Source organism: Pundamilia nyererei, unplaced genomic scaffold (genome assembly GCF_000239375.1).
Source record: "Pundamilia nyererei isolate P.nyererei 1_Seehausen unplaced genomic scaffold, PunNye1.0 scaffold00052, whole genome shotgun sequence".
Lineage (NCBI taxonomy): Eukaryota > Metazoa > Chordata > Actinopteri > Cichliformes > Cichlidae > Pundamilia > Pundamilia nyererei.
Genome location: NW_005187453.1, coordinates 3,186,804 through 3,201,189, shown reverse-complemented (window position 1 = coordinate 3,201,189; position 14,386 = coordinate 3,186,804). Strand labels below are relative to the sequence as shown.

Sequence of the window (14,386 nt, the reverse complement as noted above, 5' to 3'; positions counted from 1 at the left end):
GGATAAAAGAGTAGGAGAGCCAGATTCCAATAATATTTTATTCCACATGGAAATCATTGATTGGAAAATTGGACCTGCCATCACCTGAAATTTAAAACTTTCTTTATTAGCTATTAGGTTTAATTTTAGAATAGACTAAACCTTTAATCCACATTTGCCCATTTTAAAAACCACAAACTAAAATGTTTAACAACCAGGTGAGCAGTATGTTTAGCAGATAGATAAATAGATAGTATGTAGCGCATGTAATTAGTTCAAATGTTGAAAAAGATTTTATATATTAGATGTAAGTGCTCCTACGTCCACATTTATGAGTCACAGAGTAAGAAAGGAACAATTCCTTCACAAAAAGCTCTTTAGCATGGTGTTACTTTTTCAGAGAACATCTACAGTATTTTAATGGAGGAATAAAAGTAGAGCAATTAACTGAATGAGCATGCGTTGCCATGCTATCTGCCATCAGCAGATTGGTCAATTGGTCGTAAACGGATGGGTATGGTTGGGAATAGTATTCGGGTAGGCTGCGTGTTTAAACAATGCTCAGCTGAACCAAAGGTGTGTCACCCAGTGTGGTCTTCTGCTGCTGTAGCCCATCTGCTTCAAGGTTCAACATATTGAGGATTCAGAGATGCCCTTTTGCATAGTTTGGTTGTAAAGGTATGCATTTTATGTAAACCCTAGAAATAGCTTTATGGGAAATCAGCAGTTTCTAAAATACTCAGACTGCCTTGTCTGGCACCAGCAATTGTGTCACCTTCAAATTGTATACGTTGCTGAAATATGTCATGCACTGAATGCAGCTTTTTAAATTCAGTACATGATTTTATTTTATTTTATTTTTTATTGATTAGCATTCAAATATCTCAGTGAAGACAGAACAAAGATCTACCACAAAGCAAGAAAGCATGAGACAAGGCTAATCTCATGCTTTCTTGCTTTGTGGCTAATCAAAAGGTGTTGGCTGACATATGACATATTTCTTAAGGCAAATAATGAAAAAGAAGTTTGATCATTACAAGAAACACACAAGAAAACAGAGCCATATAGCTGAGTGGGGCAAAAACAGCATGCATCAAAAGAAAGTGTACAAAATCCAGAGATGAGCAGCGGAATGCTACTTGTAAGAGTTGCAGTTAAGAGTTTGTTTTGGAATTGGGGGGGGAAAGGAGGTTTTAGATGTTTACTCCTTTATCTTTTCTATTCTCTTGTTCTTCGCTGCCCTCTGGAAGCAGAAGCATCGTCAGCTCGGCTCTTTTGAACATTTTGCCTTCTTGTTTGTACGCTCACATCTTTCTGTGGACGTGTGTGGCAGCTGAAATAAAAGACAGACATATGCTATTTGCAATGCTCCGCATTCGGGATCATTACCTCTAAGCTAATGTTAACAGAGGACGAGCTGCTGTAGCAACTGAAAATATCAATTAAAATCTAACCAGAATTAACTTTGAGTCTACTGCTCACGTTACACTTACAAAAGCAACATTTAGAGACAAATAAGCCTCATTCTTTGGTGTATTTGACATATATTATGTTTGGTTTTTTTACATTGCTTCCCTCAGAAGCATAGTAAATATTTCTGTGGGGAGTTTCATTCATCAGAAGTGATGATATTCCTACCTTCTAATCATGAGATCAGATTCTCATGTTATTGATTAATTACCTCACAAATGCTGGGTTGCAAAAGTGTCAATTATTAGGATTTCAACATACGTAGCTAGTTAAATGACCTTTTCCCCCCTTTGCTATGTTGTTAAAGGAAGGAAAATGGTTTCTTCTAATGTTTAGTCATGCATGGGGTGTGTGTGTGTGTGTTCCCGTGTGTCTATGCTCATTAATCCCCTTCCAATCGGGCACGACATGTTCATTAGCCCGCTGCCTGTTTGCATTGTTAATGTTAAGCCTCAGCCAGAGCTATGGCACATGTGCATGTTTTTTTTTTTTTCTTATATGCGTTAATGAGTGTGCGTGTGCAGGCTCTTAACAAGCACAAGTCTAGAGAACAGACACATTTAATAGTTTGAAAGAAGAGGAAGACAAATGCACATAGATGAGCTGCCGATAAGTACAGTAAGAGAGGGATGCTTTAGGAGCAGTTGATGTACCCATTAAACTCCCTGAAGACGGAGACACACAAAGGCTCAGATTGCCACTTTAAAATACCACGGTGTCACATTTGAAGGAGTTCACTCATTCTGTGTTCACGATTGCTTAATCTCATTTTGAGCCCTCAGTGTTCTGTTGTTAAGCTTCCAGTAACACGTTTTGAGTCATGTCACACATGGCTTGTAGCAGTGTCTTTATTTTCCACAGATTATGTACGCTTTAGATCGCAGAGACCTGATAACAACGCCTAAGTTGTCGGTTTGTGTAGAATTGCTTCTGTTACACGACCAAAGACAAATGGAAAGACTAATGAAGAGAATACGTGGCTTTGACAGCTAGTTCTTGTAATGTCCCTCCCCTTGCCCAGTCAGTGTGTTTCCCTGTTGGGCTCATACATCACCGTCTTTACTCCCTGTACCCTTTCTGGGTTGTTGTGATCTTGTCTGGTTGATGCATTGGTCCTTTAAACATCCTTAGACTCTGTTGGTTTCTGCTGCTGCTGTCGTGTAACTCCCTGGTGACTGACTTTCCACAAAAAAAAAAAAAAAAAAGAACTCTGTGCCATATTTGGTTCTTTTAGCTTGGACTTGAGCAGTGGTGTATCCTGAAGTGTTCACTCTTAGCTGGATGTCATTTTCTCTCTGTGTGTGCAAAAATTCTTCTTCATTCTTCAACTTAAAAGACCAAACACACTGCACCAAATTGATCTTCAAGTTCAGTAGCGGTGTACTTTGGGGTGGATTTCTTTCTTTTATTGGTAAAGTTAGTTGGAAATGATTGTAATTTACTAAAGAAATGGAATAAACAGCTCTACCCCAGCCTACCTGCACCCTTAAAGCTCACTCAGCATGGCGTACCTTGTCTAATCGATGCAAACAAGCAGAAAAAAACTGTCAGATTTTCCCCTAAGCTAGCTTAAAGGCTGCAGCTTCATAAATACTGCACAGACATGAGAGTTTGGGTTAGCGTTAGTATTCTCACCCAACAGCACTTATTTCCCAGAATAGAGAAAGATATCCAGGCTTTCAAATTTATGTTAAATTAATCATTCTTTCACTGTCCTTCCTTTTTTTGTACATTGTCTTCTCTTTCTATTTTCCATTCTTTTGTTCTGTATTTCAATCTCGTACCTCTTACTTTCGTCAGTGATCGCTTGCTTTTTGGCCTGATCCTCCCTATCCTGTTTCAAATGTTTACCTCTACTCATTGTTTCTTTTGTTTCTTCCTTTTTATTTCTTAATTGCTTTTCTTTTCAGTCGGCGTGTCTTCACTTTTTCCATTTTTTCATCCTCACTCAGCCTTTTCCCCTGTTCTTGTTCTGCTTTTGTGTTTTTCATCCCAGTTTAGTTCGGCGAATATCTCAAAGCCCAATTTGAATGCGTCATGCATAGAAAAGAGCGTCCTCTCCTCCTCCTGCTTTCATTTCCTTTTATATTCTTTTCCCATCTCTCAAGGTTTTGTTTTCATACCTTGAGTCACAAAATAGACCGTGAAGGTCTTACGAAGGTTGTTCTGTTGTGCGTGTGTGTGTGTGTGTGTCTGTCTCTCAATATTTCAGGGTGATATTTTGCGTTCAGAGTTCACTCTATTGATTCCCTTAGCATACATCCTTTGAGTTGTGATTGCATATACATGCACCAGCAGGGTTTTGACTGCCTGAGTTGTTTGTGAAGCTTAGCAGCAGGTTGTTGAGAGCTGCAAATGCCTCATTATGTAAGATGTGTTTACCAGATGCCAGTCTACAGTTTCATTTGTCCCCTGTCTCACTTTATCACTCACATTTGCGTCTTCTAAGCAGCCATTTTGGCTCGCTTCTTTTTCCTGTTCTACCTCTGTCATCTGCTATCTTGCATCCCAGTTTTACGTGAGGAAAAAACAGATGTCCATATCTTATGTTATACACATTTTTTTTTGAAACAATAGGAATACATGCCTTGACTTAAAACAATGCCTTTGTGTTTTTGCCTCATATGGTGTATTTTCATGTATGTTTCCACATGTTTCAATAAACTGCTGCATCCATTTCTCCTTTTCCTAGCAGTGATTGCACCACCCATAAACTCATCCAGAAAATAATAAAATAAAATAATAAAGGGATTTGCTTTTGACTATGAGAAAGCACAAGATCTTCAGCAACAGAAGTGGATCTTTCGTATAAAAAGGAAAATGAAAATAAAGGGCGAGAGGATCAAAACAAAAATAAGGAAAATTGCTTTATTGGTAATTAAAGTTATTAGCTGGTCCCTGTGGTAAAACGAGTGATGAAAAACAGATAACTCTTCTTACATCTCATGATGAGTGGGAACATTTATTGAGCTGCAGGCAACTGCATTTTATTTTTGGTATAAATCAAAAAGGGGCTGTTTGTTCAGAGAGAACTGTGTTTCTCTAAAGCTGTAAATTCTTGCAATTGCAATTCTTGCAATGGTTCCCTTTTAGTGGCGATCTGGTCATGAACAACATAAAGCTGCAACACAACATAATGTAATGTAGGATCTGACTTAGTAAAAACCTAAAAAACCTCATTCATAAACAGGAAACTGATAAGTTTGTAGCATAAACCTATTCGCTGGAACGTTCAAGACAATTCAGTTACACAGCAAAAAGCATTGAACACCAAGCAGAGCTCTTTATATTTCTCGTATACGAGGGAGGCCCGAGCCAAGTGACGTTCCTTCCACTTGACCCCAGTTGCTCTCGTCCGCTCCCTCGTAACACTGCTGTGTGTGTGTGTGTGTGTGGTCAGAGTGTGACCCTATAAACAACTTCCCTAAACCTGCTGGTCTGGAAGCCCAGCAGTTCATCTAAACAAAAGGCACCTAGACTAAAACAGATATAGATATGTTTATCATACCACAAAACAATAAGCGAAGGTACGACCTCTCCCATGCTCCCAGGATGTGGGTGTGAATGCCAGAACACTCTGGAATGCACACAAAGTCTTTGCAGACTATTAAGGATCAACCCTCTACCAACATGACATTGATTATAAAACTCTAAGCATATATGAGTAGATATTTCTAAGCATAAATGACAATCCAACAATATAAATCTAACAGAAACAGGTCATAATAACACAGTAATCAAAAGATATACGAATAAGTACCCTGCTACTAGGAAAATGTGAAACTGAAATCGCAACATACAAAACCATACTGAGAGTTAATTTTAAGTTTTTCATTCAGACGGGAAGCAAAAAAATCTGTCTGGCAAACCTTTTTTCAAGCAACCCAAACAAAACTAAACACTCAAACAAAAAAGTTTTGGACTCTCAAACCCTTCGTCTTCTCTTCTCCCAGCCCAAACAGCGCACCTCTCTGTCTTCATCCTTGGATGTCCAAAGGCCGGTCAACCACAGCTGTGAGCCCAGCGAGGTGAGCTCTTCCCTCGGCTACGCCAGCTTCAGCACCAGTCCCCCCGCCAGCCCTCCGCTCAGCCCCAACCAGGAGGACTCTGCAGGTTCCAACGACGACTGTCAGCTCACAGGTAAGAAGCATTAAATGCCCTTTACCTTCAGTTTTCCAGTTACAAAACAAGATGATCATTATTGAAGGCCTGAGCCTCAAGTGAGAACAAGTCTTTTACCTGGAATGTAATGACATCTCACTTCCCCGAGGGGAAGAAGGGGGAAGCAACACAGATATCCTCTCTAAGGAGTAATGCTGTGCTATTTATATAACCCTTTGCATTAATGTAATGGCAGCAATCAAAGCTACTAAAACACTTCTTCCTGTTTTAATAGATGCAAATTAAGACTGAGTAACTTTGGAATTAAAGGGGAAGTGTACAAGTTTAAGGTGGCATCTAAAGGGCTGTTTTAATTATTTATTGTTCTATGAGTGTCTTTCCTAACTGATTTATCATTTGGTCAATTAAGAAAAATAATTAAAGAGATTTATTCATTCTTTGCTGCCTGACCAAAAATCTGTCGTATCAGTTTGATGAAAAATAACATGGTTGTGAATAATGTGGTTTTTTTGGATATTCACTAACATGTTGCCTGAATTATTCTTTATTTTTGGATTAGTGGTGTTTTATCATCAGAGGGGTCTATTCTCAGTGAAGCATCTGTAGAGAGGGAGTGAAATGTGGTTTGAGCTAAAATGAAAGGGAATGTAAAATCTGTTCAGAATATTTAAAATGCCACATTTCTCATGTGTATAAGCCAGCTGGTGTCTTGGTGACCTCCTCTCTTACTAAATATCTACTCTAATAATGCATAACGCACATATTTTATCTGAAAGTGAATATAATGACTGCTTGTATGTTTCGCCATGTGGTGCATCATTTTTCTTGCACTTGGGTTGCTCATTATAACATAGCTAAGCCCACCTTTTTTTTTTCTTTTTTTTCCTCTTGTTTTCCTTTTACATGTTGTCACTGTTGCCTTGGTTTAAGTGATGCTTAAACTCTGACTGCATGGGAACCAAATAAAACCCTAATCTCTTTGTCCTGGGTCCCAGGAAACTGAAATCATATTTCTACTCATTCTATTCTGGTGGCCATAACCAAGTGGCAAGCACCTTAGAGGCTAAGAACATGTCTGAGAAAAGCTGGAAGGTGTACAGAGTGCACCATGAAAGCTGGATCATTTCTGACTGAGATGAATTAGAGATCATGATCCAGGCTACACTAGGCAGGCAGACAGTTTAGCAACAGCAGGAGAACTCGTTATCTTTCAGTTAGGCAATGCTGACTTCATTCATCAAAATAAATGAATAATATCTCTATTTGCTACTACTTGCAGATGCTGGAGCCACTCAAGCTATTGCTGAAAGGATAGTCATATTATTAGTGCAAACATATTGAAAGATGCCAGTTTGGGTTTGTTTGCATTCAAAGTTATCAGCACATCCCAACACAGACACATTAGCATGATGTTTTTAGATTATATGCCATTTTAACTTGTTAAACTGTGTTTGCATAATCTGCCCTAGACTTTGTTTTGACGAATACAGCCACTGCAGGTTGGCTCTGACACCGAATGCTCAGCGGTTAGTTAGACCTGTCGGGTAATGCAGGTTCACGGTTATGAAAATGCAACATTTTCAAAACTCCCATTTTCCACAAGCAGCGTGTTCCTCTCACTGGCAAAAATAATGGATTATAATGGATTCCCAGAGGACTCGTGATTTTCTCCTCATCAAAGAAACACCGGTAATTTTCCAAACAGTGAGAATTTAGTCAGATGAAAGCATGTGAGCAACCAATCAGCCAGGTGATCTGGAGACTACAAACTTCAGACTTTCCTCTGTATTTTCCCTTAAAGCTAAATGCATCAATGCTTTGCAGTTGTTAACATTTTTATTTTAAACTTACTATTAAATATTCACCAAAAATCTTCTTTGCTTTTGCAGAGAACTCCACTAATCATGGCAAGCCAGTGAAAATGAATGTATTTAGCCTGATATATTCACCATTTTAAATGCTTGTGGGGATGTAACGAACAGATTAATGTTAGAGATTAAACTATTACTACTGAATAAATCATGTTAAATATATTCTTTTTAGTCTGGCCTTTAAAAAGCAAGATTTTAGGGTAACAATATAGCAGATGAATCGCACATCTGTTCAGCTTTGATGCAAATCAGGATGCAAGCTTGCTGGCTATCTTAAAAACTAGGCTCTGAGACATCAGCAAAAAATTCTCTGTTAGTCCAGTGGGGAGTCGCTTTTACTGTCACACCAGATGAAACACTGTTTCATCATTAGATGCTCTCCCCCGCTGAGTTTCAAAGTTTCTTCTCCAAAAGGAATATTCGGAGTAATGAATGAGGTGTTCATATAAGAGTCCCGTAATCAGTGCATCTGAGTCTTAAATCTGCACACGTGCACATTTCACTGCATTTATTTAAGCTCACAAAATAAAAAAGTAGCATAAATGCTAATTGATGCAAGCATGTTTACTATTCATGTGCCCCTTTTTTAAAAATTGTGACTGCATATTTATGAGTTTGACACATTTTTAACATCATGGACTTTCCATTACCATGTATCTCTCTGTGTAAATTAGGGAATATTTTTGAATATTCCTTAAATTATAAAAAATCAAGTCGTTCATGCGACGATTTCTACTCCTGGTTTTATGTGTGTATGTATAAGGTGGCTATAATGTAAAAATGGCACTTTAAGGTTTGATGGTAGTTAGCAAACAGGAGAAAAGTCAAAAGTGGAAGACTATTACAGCTGTCAAAATGTTCTGAGAAATAAAGAAAAATGAGGCTCCGCTCAAACGTCACCAGGTAAAGCTAGCATGACAGATGTACCAGAAATATGCACCATCACTGGAGATTAGAAGTGGGTGAGTGAATAGTTCTAAGTCAACACTGAATATTATTTTTGCTTGAAATACCAAGTCCTACAGTAAATCCCCCTTTTTATTAAAAAATAATTTTTGTACGTTTATGTCGACACAATGTAATATTTAATTTTCAATATTTAATTTAAGTATTTCTGTATTATGAGATATTTATTTCTGACCTTCGTTTCCTTGGTGTCATTTCCTAGAACCTCGTTTGTGTTACCATAGTGATAAAATCCCTGTTGTCATGGAAAAGTGGTGGCCTTGGCGATGGTTAGCTTGTGACGTGGTAATACTTCCTTCTCTCACCTGGCTTTCAGTCCAACTGTCCCTCACACCCGCAGCTATCGGGCTTCCAACAAAAGAGGCAAAGCAAGGGAAGCTGTCCAGGCAGGAGACATATTCGAAGTGTGTGTGTGTGTGTGTCTTTGTCTGTGTGTGTGTCTGTGTGTTTCATCCGGGAGCAGTTCAGAGACCCTGCTAGACTTTGATCTGAGTAGAGCCTCAGCAGGGGAAAAACACATTCATTATCAATCCACAGGTGCATGCACACAGACACACTCGCGCGCGCGCGCGCACACACACACACATGCACACAGGCGTAAAACTGAATGAGACATCTTCATCTAGTATTCCTATTGAAGCATTGCGGTGGTATTTATGTTACAAGACTGTGTTATTTCCCTCTTAAAGCTACATAATGAGCCTTGGCCTGTCACTGATATCTGGTGGATGACTTCTGAGGACGGAAACTGAGGAGCAATTATTGATCACAGTCTCGAAAATCTCTTCTTTTTGACTTTTGAAAACATTGCCTGACACTATGTAAATATATCGGGCATGGATAGTGTTCATAGTTGAATTGCTGAGTGGATACATAAAAATTTAATGGCTTGCAAGAAGGTTCTCGTGCTTAAATAGGTTATCAGTGGTTCATTTAGAATGCACAACCACTTAAAGTGTCTTTTGGACACTGTTGCCTAAAAGGCATCCCACTTCTCAGTGCATTGGATCAATGCATTGATCCTGTACTTAATAATTATGCATCCAGTTATTGGTTGAATGGATGCAATAACATATACTGTACTATGTAAGATATTTGCTCTGTTCATAAATATTGAAAGATGAATACAGTAACGACCAATCAGTTAAATTACATTCCAGGTTATTTACAGTCATGATTGGCTAACTTACTCTAATTGTAAACAATCTTAAGAATTTACCATATTCAAAAAGGAGTAAGCTAAGTGGCTAATCATGTATTTGTAACATTTTAATCATGAGCTGTTCAAACTTTTTAATACATTTTTATTTTCATTTTAGAAAACATACTTTTTCACTCTCCTGGAGAATAGGCACGAGTAGACTGATACCACTCATGTCCTTATTTGTAGACTGTAACTACTACTATTGCCTATTGCCTAAGTACCTAAAGGCTGAAGTTCCTTGAGTGACCACTTGGTGCTGGTTCCAAAAACGAGTCAGTTCTTATAAACTTGCATCGGACCTGAGATAAAGTTTTCTCAACTTCGAGTCGGGCAACTGAAGCAACTACCAGTGAGAGTAAAGATTACTGTTGATTGATACGTGACCTGGTAGTAAATACATAAATACATTAGATGGTCACCTAGGCAGCTGGAGCGTGGAATATCTGCAAGCAATGAACTGTCAGCTTTAATGCGATATGCAATGAGCAAATGGTTCCCAGCGTGGATGTAGCTTAAACCTGTGAGAACAGAAAGACTTTCCCAAAAAGAAAGTTTCTTTCTGAATGAAGACACAGTTGTGACTGACCTGACGTCTGCAGAGAATGTATTCCAAAGAAAAGGACCACAGTAACTGAAACACTCAGCACACTTGGATCTAATAGTCACAAGATTTGCACCTGGTGACCTGAGAGGTCTAATTGGGTTATAGACACTGAAACAGTCGGAGATGTAATAGTGAGCCAAACTATTGAGAGCGTTATGAACTAATAGAAGCATTTTAAAGGTAATTATGTGTTGAAATGGGAGAAATGACTTTAACACTGGGGTAATATGTTCAAATTTCCATGTAAGGACTTTGACTGCTGTCGTCAAAGTTGTACTAGTGATGGTTTGGATAGTCCAGCAAGTCGAGTGTGACAAAAAGCCGTTCTGATGACCTTATTGATATGATTATCATAACTCTATTTATCCAGTATTATGCAGTCTATGGATGGACCTTGTTAAGTGCAGGACATCATGGTGGCCGGATACATCTTTTATTTACAGTCCATGTTAAAGACAGAGTATATATTAGTGACTCACTAGCTTGGCTCTGTTAATAGCTGATACATTATCCCGTTAACCTCTAATTCTTTTTACAGGATTGATGTGTCATATCATTTCTTGATGGGTGTGACAACTTTTAACTCTGTTCTCCAGAAAACAAGTAAAACATTTTTTCTAAAATTTCAAGCTCTTTTACTTAAAGACTTGATTAAATTTACTTTTCTTGATTAAGTCCTTGGAACTTAGTCTTTGGCTATAGATTAAAAACATGAATCAATAAATCCATTTTATCTCTATTTTTCAGGAGGAAGCATCACATTACTATTTTAACCTTTAGAGCATATAGAAAAAAAATCTTGTTATAAAAACTGGCTGCTGATGCAGACATACTAAAATTTTACATTCTGGGGGAGGGATTGTCTTCTTATAATGGATGTGTAATGCCTTATCACCCTGCTTATGAAAACCTATTATATAAGTCCTACAGCACTTTATAGATGCTGCCAGTAATGCCTTCTAAATATGTATACCTCTATTTGTTCCACTCTTTCTCTGGATGTGTGTCTCCCTCACTCTCCTTGCTTGAAGTTCCAATACCAGGAATAGATTGGCACCCATTTATTTTTCTATTTCATTTTTTTCCCTCTATTTTTTTCCCTCCTGCGTCGTCTTCTGCTACGCTGCTCATCCCGCCTGCTCTCTCTACTTATTAGCTTTATAAGGCCTATTGTGGGGTTGCCATGGTAACAAGTGGCTTACAGAGAGAAAGAGAGACAGCGAGAGAGAGAAAATGAGAGAAAGGAGTATATATGTATGTGGGTACAGAAGGCAAAAAGTCACAGAATTCAGAGGATGCCAGTGAAAAAGAGTGGGTGAGAGAGAATGAGCGTCTAATGTTGCAGAGGGGGTGGGGGAGCCTGGTGATGAACAAAATTCAGGCAAATAGAAAGAATGAAATGTGAGATTTCAGGGGGCTGGTTTGAGAAATTAGGACAAGAAAGTGAAGGGAACACGTTTTTCCTGGCATTCCATAAAAGGTCTTTCCTTCCTCCTGCTACACATCTGTCTGTCCTCTGATTATTCCTTTCATTCCTCCCTTCAACACTGTGTACTTTCCTTCAACCCGAAGCAAAGTATGCAGGTGTCAGCAACCTGCGTGGGCAGTTGGACTATAAGGATTCCTATTTATAACCTGATCCATCCCTGGTGCTGCTGTTACACTACATAACTAAAGTTTATGTAGTGCTGGACACTGCTTTGAGAGGATATTCCTCCAGCGCAGACCAACAAGTCTAATTCAGTATTAAGCAAAGTCAGTGGAACTGTCGACGCAGTTGTCCTTAATGAATTATGCAGTGCCCCCTGCGACAAGTCAGCAGCAAACAGGCATAAATCTTCAGGTCTCTATTTATTCCTCTGAGAGCTGTTCAGCTTTTTATGCACTCCTTATTTTGTTATTTTCCATGTAATTTAAATGGCAGTTGTTTTTTGTCTCTTGCAGAAGTTTGTCATTACATTAAAAGCAGCAGTAATTACTATTATTATACCAACGCTAGGTCAGGTGATTCATGTAGTGTTAAAAGGGATCACTAAAAGTGATTAACCCACAAAGACCTTATCTTGCTGTTTCCCTCAGATTTTTTGCTCGGGACGTGGTGTAAACCAAAACAGGGCAAAGTACGACTTCAGCTAAACACTCAGTTTAGTCCTTGATGCTTTAATTTATTTTAGTTATTTCTGTGCATTTTGCTAAGAAAATGGGAAATAGGTGCAGCAATGTATTGAAAAGGTGCAAATATATACCGAATTATAGTACACCAGTCTAAAGGAAAGATCAGTCTGGGGGAAGATAGTCTTTCTGTAGGTTAACCTGCTTGTAAGTCAATATTCAGTCTGACTACTTTTATTCTTTGTTTTGTTGTTTGTCGAGATGATCCTACGCTGCTTAAGTGATGCTGAAGTTCGGGCTCTGTGAGGCCAGTCCATCAATGATAGTGTTTGATGGTGTGTAATCCTACTGAGGTATGTTTTACTGCTTTGGCTCTGTGTTTGGGATCATATTTATGGTGAAAAACAAAGTAGTTGCCCATCAGACACTTTCCATGGTGGATCAAAATCTGACGGCACTTCATAATTTAATCGGTTTTGACAAGATCCCCTAACAGCACTGGGTGAATGTAGCCTGAAGCCATGACAGAGCCTCCACTGTGTTTTAAAGATGGCTGTAGACACTCAGTCATTCTTCACTCCATATGACATGTTACCTCTGATTTTCAGTCCAGTTTTTGTGTAATTTGGCATACCTCTGCTTTTTATTCCTATTTGTTCCTATTTATCCTATTTTATTCCTATTTAGAAATGATGCACAATGCAGTTGAAATGCTTGGTTTACAGCAAAGTTTTGGCAAACATAAGATATGCGTTCAGTGAAGCATGAGCTTTTGAAGAAACTGGAGCAAGAGTCATTATACCGCACTCGTAGCTTCTTCTGTTCCATTTATAAAAAGTAAATAGAAAATTGAACCATGTTTCATGTTAAGACAGATGGTAAATTACCCAAAGAGCAGATCTGTTATGCAGCTGCTAGATTATCTGTAAAGGGTATTTTCTTTTCATCACTCTGTCTTCATGACCTTATCTTAATAAACTGAGGTTAGTTTGTACAAGGATTCTCTGAGATAGGTGAAGCCGCCCCGATTTAGTATAAAGAATTACATTTTCTTTGGTGTGTTATAAAAAAAATAAAAATAAATCCTGCCTAAAAACTTCATATTCTCCTCATAATGCAGCTGACACACAAAGTGGCTGAGTAATCGATGATCTCCATCAGTTAATGAGCCGTAAATGGCAAAGCGATCAACTACTCAGTGTGCGAGTGCTGCTCTTGCTGTGTGTTTACTTGAAAGACTTAAGTTCATTAGACTTCCACTGCTTGATTCAGTCCTTTGTTGTGAACTATCACACACTCCACTTGTTCCCTGTATAAGGACATTCTTCTGCACAGATGCAGGTCTGTCGGCCTGCTGCGTGTAATTATTAAGTCATCGTCACAGTCAGCAAAGCCTTTGTTTGGAGCACTAATTTGATACTCATGGACACACACACACACCTTAGTTACCTTAGCTTTCTCCTCACCTTCCTTTGTCAACACACATTTGAAAGAGTTGTCTTTTATTGCATCTCTTCTGACGTAACCTCAATAAGAAGAAAGAGGTTCTTGACATCTCATTAATATTTTAATCAAGACCTGAGATAAACAGAAGCAGAGACGCATCATGCAAGTTTTCCCCTGCTGTTCTGGCCAGGTTTAATGTGCTGAATGTGTCCCCTGTTGTGTGGCAGAAGTGGTGAAATTATAGTGCTCCTCTTGTTACTTTTTCAATCAGGTTTGAAAGAGGATCAATCAAAGATAAAAGCTGTTCAGTCAAATTTGAAAGGTAGAGGAAGAAAGAGATGAAAGAGCGTTTAGCAGTTATGCAGTTTGAGCTGTATTGCTTCTGTCTCGTGTGTGTAAAGTTTTTTTTTTTAATAAGTGCGTGATTTGGTTTTATGCCATACATGCAGTTTTACACTAAAGTTCATAAGGTGCACTGATGCAATCCAGTGCAAAGCCTTGCAGTGCAGCAATCCTTTTTATTTTGTACTCATGGTCTGAGTAGAAATTATTAGAGCTATGTCAACAGACTGTTTGACACAGAGTGGGATCATATGTGAGTTTTTGGACAGT

General features: G+C 38.6%; 1 protein-coding gene across 4 annotated transcripts in view; it reads left to right on the top strand.

The window, feature by feature from the left end:
* Positions 1-14,386, top strand: part of anks1b (ankyrin repeat and sterile alpha motif domain containing 1B) — a 167,465-nt gene that overhangs the window by 69,978 nt on the left and 83,101 nt on the right. For all 4 annotated transcript variants that reach the window (XM_013910926.1, XM_013910925.1, XM_005733506.1 and 1 more), the window contains exon 9: positions 5,403-5,589. In XM_013910926.1, the coding sequence (XP_013766380.1) occupies positions 5,403-5,589 (187 nt within the window). The remainder of the gene's footprint in view (positions 1-5,402; positions 5,590-14,386) is intronic.